Genomic DNA, 10,888 nt, shown 5'->3' with positions numbered 1-10,888 from the left:
ATGGGGATGTGGATTGAAGCCAGTCAGTGTTCATGGTCTGAGCTTTTACATCTCCACTTTTCAGAGAGGAATTAGACACACTGAAGGCAAAATGTTTGTGCACCAAAAAAAAGTGTCAGTTCCGTGCCTTCCTCCCCATCCCAGGGCCTGGTTTGCCACAGGGAGGGGAGGTTCAGTCCTGCATCCAGAACAGCTCTTCCCAGAGACACCATGAGCAGGGGGTGTGTCACTTCTGAGGGACCAGAATCCAAAAATATAATAAAAAGGGGATGGGTTTGTATGCTGCATACAAAAGTAGTGTTTTCCTAAAGTGGTGAAATATCCCAGACTTCCAGGGCTAAGGAAGACACATAAGTATTACAGAAGAAGCTGTGCCTGGCTGTTGCCTTCCCTGTGATGGCAAACAAAAGGCAGAAGTGGCCATGAGGACTCAAAAGAACATTTCTTCTGAGTTCTTAGAAAGACGCAGATGATGACTCGCATCTCCCTGAGATGACGAAGCATTTTCTTCTAGAAGGATGCCACATTTTCGAGAAAGCACATTTCTAAAGCTGCAGGTCTGTTAACTGTGCTGAATCCTAACAGGGGACACCGCCAGTGCCTGGGGGCGAGCAAACTGCCCCACGAGCCAATGCCTGAAGTGTTACTTTAATCTAGTGATTGCTCAGAAAAACAGTAACACCCAATCCATGATCCCTCTGCTGGATCTGGCATCTCAAGGGATTCCTGCATTCAGCCAAACCACAGCCCTTGAGCAGAACAGTCCTTGGCTGGGGTAATAGATGGACTCTATGACCTTAGAGGTGTTTTCCAACCTGAACAATTCCATGATTCTATGATTCTCTGCTGTGCTGTGAGCCATTCCTCTGGATGAGGCTGAGCAGGAATCTGGTCCTTGCAGGACAGGGTCTGTGTGGAGGCTATAGCCAGACATCAATGCACTGCCACCAAGGACAGGGACAAACTCTACTTGCCGTGGCTTAGAGAGAAATCCTGCTTGCAAATCACCCCAGGATTAGTTTCAGGGCAGCAGGGAGCTCCCAAAGCCAGGTCCCAGTGCTCCCCGCTGCTCTGGGAGCTGGGAGCTGGCCATTGCCAACTAGTCTGGGCATCAGAGGGCAGACTGGTATCTGCTCCAAGCAGTTTCTTAGAAGCACATGATGCAGAGTCCACCAGATGGAAAATCTGGGAGCCTACTCAGAACTATCTCATACCTTTGACCTCCACTGTCCTTCTTGGGGGAGGCAGATTCATGGTTGCTATAAACACTTTGGATGCTGCATTGGGGTGAGCTCACACCCTTTCTACTCATTCATTTCTTCCCCTACTTGCAAGATCTCTGAATTGTTGCACTTCCTTCTGCTTCTTCTGGAAACACTTTACCCCCCCCCCCAGGATCGGGTTGCTTTGCACAGTTTCTATTCCATCAGCTCCTCCCACTCCGGGTTCAGTGACATTTACCCTGGTTCCTTCCCTGCACAACAGGTTTCTGTGGCTGTCCTCACCACTCCCTCCACCAACTGCCTCTGCTTTCAGCTCTTTGTTAAGGCCTTGAAGTTTATGTCCTTTCTTATCTCCTCGGGCTCCGTAAACTCCTTCTCCATTGAGTGAATGTAAGATCACAATCTCCATGTAATATCTCCAGGGTGTCAATGCACTGCAGGACCCACTGAGACCTATCATCCTTCTCCTTCCAGGATGTGGCAAAGCTATGACTGAGCTTGTCTCACTAGTCTGTTCTCTCTGTTGTGCAGCTTCCAAAAGAAAGGTCCTGAAGGAGTGTGGGACTCCCCAAAACACAGCAAAACTCAGTCAAGAGGAACTGCTCTCCCAGTCCAGCTAATTTATTCACTAGAAGCCTCCTAAAGCATCATCCATTACATCCCCAGAGAATTGGAGAGAGACAATTTACAAGTGACAGGACAAGGGGGAATGGCTGCCCACTGCCAGAGGGCAGGGCTGGATGGGATATGGGAAAGAATTCTTCCCTCTGAGGGTGGGGAGGCCCTGGCACAGGTTGCCCAGTGAAGCTGGGGCTGCCCCAGATCTGGAAGTGTCCAAGGCCAGACTGGGCAGGGCTTGGAGCAACCTGGGACAGCGGAAGGTGTCCCTGCCCATGGCAGGGGGTGGAACAACATGAGCTTTAAAGTCCTTTCCAACCCAAATCAGTCCAGGACTCTATGATAAATTGTGCTGAGCATTTCAGACTATGTTTTACCAAATCTCATTTTGTTTGCATTGAATCAGAGTTCAGATTGAGCAGCTTCTTGATTTCTGTCTGAAGGACACACTGCATATCCACTCCAGCTGGTGGTCCAGGGCTGGTGGCACTGCATGCACCCCGTGTGCCATGGGGCAGTGTTTTGTGCACCCAGGGCAGTGTCTCCTGCCTCCTGGCCCTGTGCAAAGAGACCACAGCCCCACTCAGGCTTAGATGAGCTTTTCCTCCAGTGACACACTGGCAGCCTGTTCAAGGCAAGAGCCTTGAGGCAGCAAGACAGCCTGGAGAAGGGATGTCCCAGGGGATGGCCAGACCAAAGGTGAACACTGGAGACAGAGTTTGGGCTATTTTTCTTTCCCTGGATCTTGCAGCCCTGAAGTACCCCTGCCTTGTGATGGGCAGCTCCCCACACTTGGGAGCTTCCCCACCCATGGGGTTTTGAGTGGGGGTGGAAGGGCTGGAGCTGACAGACCTGGAAGGGATCTCCTGACCAGGGGACCAGAGACAGCAGCCCAGGGACCACCCACAACCAAACAGATGTCCTCTCTCTTCACCCCAGGCCCCAGTACCACAAGGCTGGGGTGAAGCCACCCACAGGCAGCTGCCACTCCCAAATCCCTGTCTGGAGAGTGCTGCTGTGTCCCACAGATGCCACAGTGGGATCTCTCAAGGACGCTCTGGGCTGGAGAGGATCAGGTCCAGCAGCACCCTTTGCCTTCTGAGATATTTTGGAGTAGCAGCACTACAAACCCCAACCATTAACCACACAAGGTTCCCCAAATCAAGCCTTTATTGCTTTATTCCAATACAATTCACATCAAAGTCAGCACTACATGGCAGGCTGGGCACATACCCTGCTCCAGCAGCCTGTGACATGAGTATCAAGGCATCAGTGATCAGGGGACTCCCCTGTCCCCACCGGTGGCACAGAGGGTTACGGCACATTCCTGCTGCAAAGTGCCTTCCCAACACATGGCACACAGTGGGTGTCACACATGGCAGGTCACCCCAGCAGCCAGAACCATGTGAGAATCCTGCCAGGACACTCACCAGGGCACTGAGGTTTTCCCCTAGCGCTGCCCCACTCACCGGGAGAAGCTGGTTGGGCTCGCAGGTCTCTGCCCACCAGTGACAAACCAGGGCAGCCATTCTCACAAGATGATGCATCCAGTCCCCTGTGGGTCCCTGACCCAGGAGATCACCAAGGGTTCTGCATTTCTGCCCCCCAAGAAGGCACCCAAGAAAAAGAGAGGCCGGAGATTGCCTGAGAACTTGTCAGTGAAGGTGTAAATGTGGGAGCGGTCGCTTACGTTGTAGAAGGAGATCTCTCCTGCCTCATAGTCCAGGAAGATCCCAACGCGCCGGGGTCTCACGCTCAGGGTCACGGGGGAGACGGGTACGGTCAGGGCCTCGTAGGTGCCCCCATTTTGCAGCCGCAGCACCCAGTAACCATTGTTGGGGGAGAAGAGGACAGAGCCTTTCCGACCGGCAGCCTCTCGGCACAGCCCCAGGCCCCACTCGGGCTTGTCTCCCACCTGCACCTCCCAGTAGTGGCGGCCCGAGAAGAAGCCCGGACTGCCCAGCACAACTGGGGCGGTGCCGAACCTCTTGGGGTTGTCAAAGAGGGACAGAAGCAGCTTCTTGCTCCCACGCCGGACGCTCTTGCGGTCCTCAGACACACTGAGGTCTGGGTGTGCCGTCTCTGGGTCCAGAATCACGTCCACTGGACAGAGAGAAGGATGGAAGGATGGACAAGGCTTCAGGCATCTGCAGGCACAGACACAAACAGGTGCCTGTGACCTGAATGCTGGGCTCTCCCAAACCGCCCCACATCCCACAAGTATTTGCTTGTGGTTTTGCACAGCTCCCAGCACTGTCTGGCAGCGGGGAAATGTAACATAGAAAATCAGCCACATCAAAATATTTGGTGTCAGGCTGCAGAGCCAAGCCAAGGAGGGCAGTTCCACAGCTTCAGAAAGAGGTCATGGGCAACATGGTGCTTGAAACCCCCGAGGGACATCCTGGGCTTCAGGGTCCCCTCACAATCCATCCAAGACCACAACAAAGGTCTTCCCACCATGAAACCAGCCTGAACTCATCAGTACACAAATTTAGAGCAACTGGACAAAGCTTATTGGAAAAACGTCCCTGTGCCCCAGGGTACTGAGGAAAACCAGAGCCCAAATGTGCCAGGAGCTGCCCCCTCACCTTTGAACTTCTTCAGCATGTCCCTCATGCCCAGGCAGCGCTCAGGAATGCTGTAGTTTTCCTTCAGGGTCACAGACACAGCCCTGGGGGATTGAAACTTTACCGCTTCACACCTGAGAAGGGAAGGATGCCCTTGAGCTGTATCCAGAGCCTGCACCATGGCCCCTCTCCAGCTGGGAGGGGGGTCAATTTTGTTGCCCATCGCCTCCCTGGAGCTCTGGCTGGGAAGAGCACTAGGGATAATTACTTGCATATTGGCAATCCAAATGAGATCAGAGTTAAATGATACAGGGAGCAGCAGTGGCAGGCCTGGGGAAGGAAGGAACAAAGCCACTGGGCAGCACATCCCTTAGGAGGGGATGCAGCTCACATGTCACAAGCCAGGCAAGACCTTGGCTCTGAGCCCCTGGAAAAAGAGGATGTAACCTCTGAGGGATTGTCTCAGTCCCTCCTGTGTCTATCCCAGGAGGACCAAAGCAGATGCTGGGCAGGGAAGATGGGGTGGCCGTTGTGGAACAGATGCAAACATCTGCCTCAAAGCCTGGAGGCATCCAGGACAGTAGGAGGAACAAGCATGGTGCCTGCCAGGAATAACCATGGGTACCTGCCAGGAATAATCATGGGTACCTACCAGGAATAATCATGGCACCTACCAGGAAAAATCACCCACCTACTCAGGATGCTTTTCATGTCCTAGAAGAAGACAAAAACGACTCTGGGTTTGTCTGGGCCAAGCCACCCACCCAGGTGGCAAAGGCACTGGGGCTGAGTTAGTGGTGCTGGCGACAAAGCCTAACCTTGAGCAGCCCATCAGCTGGCTGCTGGCTCTTCCCCTTTATCTCCACGATCAGCTCCTCCAGCAAGCACTTCTCCTCCACCAGCCGGGCCAGGTTTTCGTTGATCAGCAGCAGAATCTGCTTCTCTTCCTCCTCCAGCTTCTGGAGCAGTAGCTTTTCCTCATCAGCCAGCAGCCGATGCAGCTTCCCAAACTCACTTACAATCCTCTCCCGCTTTTTCTTTACTGTCTCCTTGGGATAAGAAGATTCATGGGATGAACATTATCCAGGCAGCCAAGACAGAGCCAGATGCTCCGGCATCCATGCCCGGCATCAGGCCCTGGGAAAACACTGCATTTTTGTGATAAGTGCATGAATTTAAAAACCAGCCAGAGGCAAACTTGTGCTTCCACCTCACTGTAGTTCCCACTCCACATCCTCAGTTTGCCAGCAGCAGGACTTTGCCTGGGGCATTTCTGCTCAGCAGGACTCCAGAGGTCTGGGGTGTGTTGGGCTGCAAGGAGTTGCCCTCAGGTGTCGGGGTAGGTTTTTATTACAACTCATACCTCCAGCCAAATCCAGGCTAATAAACTGCTTGGGCAGGTGGACAATGCTGGGAAAATCCCCAGTTAAGAGCAAGAGGTAGAAAAGTCATAAAATCATGGAATGGTTTCAGTTGGAAGGGATCTTAAAGACCATCTGCTTCTACCCCCTGCCATGGGCAGGGACACCTTCCACTAGACCAGGTTGCTTCAAGCCCAATCTAGCCTGGCCTTTGACACTTTCAGGAATGGGGCAGCCAAAGCCTCTTTGGGCAACCTATGCCATGGCCTCAGCACCCTCAAATGGAGGAATTCCTTCCTTATATCTAATCAAAATCTCTCCTCTCTTAGTTTAAGATGGTTCCCTCATGTCCTGTCTCTGTCTGCCATGTAAAGGAAGCCGTGGGGCTGTGGAGGGATGGAAAGACAGAGCCCAAGAGTCTCCCTGGGTTTCACTACAAGGTGAAGAGCCAGCAATTGGCAGGGTCTCCCAGTGCATTGGGGCTTTTCACCTCATCCCTAAAATCTGGCTGGAAATCTGGAGCTGCAGAAAGACACTCTGCAGTGAGCTTGGGCCAGGAAACCACAGAATGAAAAAGATAAAGGAAAGGAAATTGAACTCCTTTCTTTTCCCCATCCAAGTACTTGGACCTGAGTCATGAAGACTTGATAAGCCAGGGCAGCCTCTTCCCGCACCATTCACATGGGACTTTTTGTTCTTTTTAGTGTAAAAGCACTACCAGAGGAAACTGGAGGCAGTTGAGCCGCGATCCTGAGCCTTGACTCAGGCAGATGAGAGGACAGTGACACAGCTCTCACATTCTCTGTCCCTCTGCCCCAGTGGGGACAGAGGGCTCATAGGGACATCCTTAAAACCCACCACCACTTGTCTGGACTGCCACAGGCAAGGGAGCTGAGCGAAAAACTAGGGGAGTTCAGAGAAACCTGCCTTCCCTGCCAGAGCTGATTAACCATCTGCTCAAATTCATGGCTGGATAACTCATCCAGGAGTTTCATTTCCTTTTCTGCAGTTACTTTTACTTTCCAGCTTTCACCCCAAGAGACTTGAAATGCAGCTGTTTTCTGGCGTCTGCTCTTCCCAGAACTGTCTGGACTGAGACAGAGTTGCAGTAATTCAGCTTTTTTTTCTTTCTTATGAAAACACTTCTGGTTCCTGTTGCTGTGGAGTGGAGCTCATCACACAGCTCACGCCTGGCTTGGAACTCAAGCACATGTTGTAAAACAAAAGGCAATAAAAAATAGCCCATGTCTACTTGTTTAACCAGCATAAAGTCCTCATGATTCCGGGGAATCTGGCATGCTGCTCCTTGCAAATCTTTTTATAGAGCCCCACATGGTTACAGAGACTAGCTTCCAGCATTGCTCATACAGGTGACAGCAGAACACAGGGACACAGCCTGGAGACAATGATAAATCTGTGTCCCAGACAAGATCCTTCAGGGTGGCTTTTTTAAAAATCCTGATATTGCTTAAGCTCACTTTTAAAGAATTAAGACAGGCACCTGCCTTGCACTCCTGGGTTTTCATCCTTTCTGCTGACTCACGTTTCTTCACCTCCTCCACTTCCTTTGAAAGACTCTCCAGGGATTTCTGGAGTTTGACCTGGAAAGAGGAAAAATGGGCTCAACTCACCCCAACAGCACCCGCTGAGCACTGCAGGTTGGCTGGGTCCCCTCTGCCTGGGGGGAGACACTGACCCAGTGCCAGGCAGTGCCAGGCACTGGCACCCGAACAAAGCAGCTGTGCTTTTCACTCTGCTCACAGCATTAACCCTCTCCATGCTCCGCAGGTTTCCCCTGTGTTTTCCCTCCCTGGAGATCAAAGCAACAGCCCTCTTTCAACACGGGGGTGAAGGGTGGATGGTGGCACTGCCAGGATCATAGCTGGGATGTGGGATTTGGGTGCCAGCATCTCTCCACCGGGGCAAAATGTCCTCTGGAACCCACCGGCTCAGCTTCTCCAGGGGTTGTGAATGGGCAGGGAGCCAGGCTGCGTTCCCGAGCTGGACGGACAGGGTGAGCCTGGATCCACCAACAGTGTGGAAGATAAGGCGGCTCCAGCCTTATCCCCGCAGCGAGGACGGCTGCGGGGGTGGGGGGGAGGTCACCGTCCCTCCTGCTGCTTTCCCAGCGAAGCCACTGAGTGTGTTGGGGTCCCGGTGGCCGCACACCCCCGTGCCAGAGTGCCTGGGGCAGGACAGGGACCCGGTGCCTCAGCCTCCCCTACCTTGTAGATGTGCGCCGCCTCCTCGATGGGGTAGACGGTGTGCGGGCGGTGCTGCAGCGACTCCCGACACACCACGCAGATGGGCTCCTCGTCCTCCTCGCAGAACAGCTTCAGCCGTTCGTCGTGCTGGGGGCACAGGGGGGTCCCCGGCTCCGGCTCGGGCCCCAGGCCGCCCCGCAGCCCCAGCTGGCGGATGCTCTCCACGATGTTGGCCAGCTGCCGGTTGGGTCGGAAGCCGCTGCGGTGGCAGGAGGCCCGGCACTGCGGGCAGGAGAATGGCCCGTCGGCCCACAGCCCCTTGTCCTGGCAGTGCTTGGCGATGCAGCCTCGGCAGAAGTTGTGGCCGCAGTCGATGCTGACCGGCTCGCTCATGTACTCCAGGCAGATGGGGCAAATGGCCTCCTCCTGCAGCCGCTCCAGGGCGCCTGCCAGCGCCATGGTGGCCCGCTGGTCTCGACGGGCACGTCCCTCGCCCCTCGTCAACCAGCAAAGGCGGGCTCGCAGGCAGGCATGGCTGGCACAGCCCCACGGAGAGGAAGAACCAGCAGTGCCATGAAAGGCTGGAGGACGAGCCGGCCTCGCCACCGGGTAGCACCGGCCACGGAGCCTCCGTGCTGCTGGGGGGAGGAGCTGGCACCGGCCGGGACAGCTGCAGCCAGCCCCGAGGGCTGGGACTGCCTCCAGCACGGCGGGGGCAAAGCCACAGAAAAACCCCGCGGGGAGAGCGGGACACATTAGGAAGCAGCAGAAATAACCCGCGGCCGGAGAGAGCCCCGGGCCGGGACGGTGGTGGACATGGGGTCGGGTCTGGTGATGGCTGAGCTCAGCAGCCCGTGGAACCCCTGAGGCTCCTGCCCGCTGCCCAGAGATGTTGGCTGAGGTAAAGGACCCCTCGCCGCACCAACGATTGTGCCAAAACATCCCCCGTGACACGCACCCACTGCATGGAGTCGGGAGTTCGGGAACGTGCCGCGGCAGGAGGCAGGCGGGACAGGCAGGATGAGAAGTGCTCTCCCTTGCATGCACAGAGGGGTTGGGGGACAGCCAGGTGTCACCCCATCACCCACAAACCCTCGAGTGTCAGCCCTGACCCCCTTCCAGCCATTGCTACACACCCCAGTCTCTGAATCCCAAGAACCGCTGGGAGAAGTTGCAAGTTTTGCTCCTTTTTATTATACAAAAATAACATCTTCAGTGCAAAGGAGAATGAAAAGTTTTACTGAAAATGTCAAATAAATTAAGACTGCCTTTGCACAACCTTCCATAAAAGAGCTAAAGACTGAGTTGAATACCCTGCCAAATTCCCAGGTAATGAGAAAATAGAATATGTCTTGGAGGTGTCCATGAGAGCACATCCTTGCTGAAATGGTGCTTGGAGAGAGCAGGGTATTGCTCATCCACTGTGCTTATTGTCCTTTAATTGATTCATTATGTCCTGGACCCACTTGTCATTAGGGTTGGCACAGACCAGCTTGTCCTTGATGGTGGTAAATCTGGAAAAGGAAATCCAGTGAAGAGAGGAGAAGGAAAGGAAGACAGGGAGGAGAGTGGGACTACCACACCAACAGTGACAGATACTCACAGATATCCCACCAGATACCTCTACAGGCTGCAAAACAACCCTAGGGAAATGAGGTGGGGGTGGCTCCATGTCCTTACAGGTGTTCTGCTCTCTGCACTTAAACCACCTTGTCCCAGCATCTCACCATCCTGGCTGGGTCCCACTACCTGGGGTGAGGGAGGTGACCAGCAAAAGTGCTTTTGGCTCAAATCTAATAAGGAGGTCCACAAACTGGCTGCCTGGAATGTGGGATTGCCCTCTGATACGTTCCCAGGCTGTTCTCCTCACATGGGAGAGCCCTGCCCAGTACTTTTCCATGTCAGGATGAGGTATGATGTGGGTTCCCTCACACTCTCAGGACAAGCAGGGCTTGAGATCTACTTACATCACAGCTGGTGGAGAGCAGTGGCTGCCTGTATGCTCATACTTTACCACACGGCCCAAGGACAATGGTCTGGTGATGTACGCAACACAGCAGGGACCAAAGTTGAGAGAAACTGGAAGAGAAGTTTTCTGTTACATCAGACCAGGAAAAGTGGCAATGGGGAGAAGTAGGGTCAGAAGATGAGAAGAGTCCCACTGGAGGAAGTGCTGCTCCCACAGTGGGCTCCCACCACAGCCATCTTCCCCGAGACAGGCCTCTCCTGATGCTAGTAAGAGAGAGCTGCCAAGCATTACTAGACCTTATACAGCAGACAGAAAGAGGAAACAGCTCTTCGGAGAGGAGAGATTGGACTCACTTGGTGAAGAGGTGGCCTGGTAGCAGAAGACAACCACAAAAAGTACAGAAAGGGCTGCTGTGAAGGTTTTCATGGTCCTGTTGGGTGGAGGTGAATTGTAGGAGTGAGGCTGGACTGTTGCAGAGTGTCCCTCACTGTGCCTGGTGTGGGATCCCCCAGTTCAGCCCTCTTTATATAGGGAGACAGGAACCAAGGATGGAAATATTGCTGAAAGCCATGACACAATGGAAAAAGTGCAGTGTCAAGGATACCACACAGCCCTGCAGAGGAAACTGTCCAGAACCCTGATGACACCAGCGTCCTGACATGGCACAGGGTATGATACCAAGGGTGATAAGATACTATGAGAGGACAGAGAACAGGATATGACCTGTCATTTCATTTCCCCTGACCTAAGGGCTCTGCAGAAAACGCAGAATTAGTAATTCAGAAGATCAGTAGGTGGACCTCTTGCCTAGAAGTCATCCACAGCAGTGGATGAAGGCCAACCACAGTTTCATGCACTTGTGTTTCCCAGAACATCTACATCATGGACAAACAGGAGATCTCATCTCTGCCACAGCAACTAGAGCAGGGAAAGTCTGAGAGTCAGG

At 53.7% G+C, this 10,888-nt stretch overlaps 2 protein-coding genes across 2 annotated transcripts; both read right to left on the bottom strand.

Moving 5' to 3' along the window:
* Positions 1-3,002: 3,002 nt before the first annotated feature.
* Positions 3,003-8,633, bottom strand: TRIM50 (tripartite motif containing 50). The gene is made up of 6 exons (XM_041484942.1): positions 7,995-8,633; positions 7,275-7,370; positions 5,227-5,457; positions 5,100-5,122; positions 4,430-4,542; positions 3,003-3,944 (listed from the first exon to the last, which is right to left on the bottom strand). Exons 1-6 carry the CDS (start codon positions 8,430-8,432, stop codon positions 3,373-3,375), a joined length of 1,473 nt encoding a protein of 490 aa, XP_041340876.1. The 5' UTR covers positions 8,433-8,633; the 3' UTR covers positions 3,003-3,372.
* A 542-nt stretch (positions 8,634-9,175) lies between these two features.
* LOC121362990 (C-C motif chemokine 5-like) lies at positions 9,176-10,420 on the bottom strand. The gene is made up of 3 exons (XM_041484958.1): positions 10,296-10,420; positions 9,941-10,052; positions 9,176-9,487 (listed from the first exon to the last, which is right to left on the bottom strand). The coding sequence occupies exons 1-3, from the start codon at positions 10,366-10,368 to the stop codon at positions 9,388-9,390; spliced, it is 285 nt and encodes a 94-aa protein (XP_041340892.1). The 5' UTR covers positions 10,369-10,420; the 3' UTR covers positions 9,176-9,387.
* Between the last annotated feature and the right edge of the window lie 468 nt (positions 10,421-10,888).

The sequence above is a fragment of the Pyrgilauda ruficollis genome, unplaced genomic scaffold (genome assembly GCF_017590135.1).
Source record: "Pyrgilauda ruficollis isolate IOZ18807 unplaced genomic scaffold, ASM1759013v1 scaffold69, whole genome shotgun sequence".
In the NCBI taxonomy this organism is placed as follows: domain Eukaryota; kingdom Metazoa; phylum Chordata; class Aves; order Passeriformes; family Passeridae; genus Pyrgilauda; species Pyrgilauda ruficollis.
Note: the sequence above shows the minus strand (reverse complement) of the source record. Positions and strands in the feature narration are given on the sequence as shown.

Bases quoted from the DNA above. Each gene is read 5' to 3' on its own strand.
- TRIM50 (XM_041484942.1), bottom strand. From the start codon at position 8,432: ATGGCGCTGGCAGGCGCCCTGGAGCGGCTGCAGGAGGAGGCCATTTGC. The intron at 5,458-7,274 runs GCAGGTGCCTGT...TCTTATCCCAAG, and splicing joins TGAAAACCCAGGAGTGCAAG to GAGACAGTAAAGAAAAAGCG. The intron at 5,123-5,226 runs GTTAGGCTTTGT...GTCTTCTTCTAG, and splicing joins CAGCTGATGGGCTGCTCAAG to GACATGAAAAGCATCCTGAG.
- LOC121362990 (XM_041484958.1), bottom strand. From the start codon at position 10,368: ATGAAAACCTTCACAGCAGCCCTTTCTGTACTTTTTGTGGTTGTCTTC. The intron at 10,053-10,295 runs GTGAGTCCAATC...CTTCTCTTCCAG, and splicing joins CCAGGCCACCTCTTCACCAA to TTTCTCTCAACTTTGGTCCC. The intron at 9,488-9,940 runs GTAAGTAGATCT...TTCCTTTTCCAG, and splicing joins TGCTCTCCACCAGCTGTGAT to ATTTACCACCATCAAGGACA.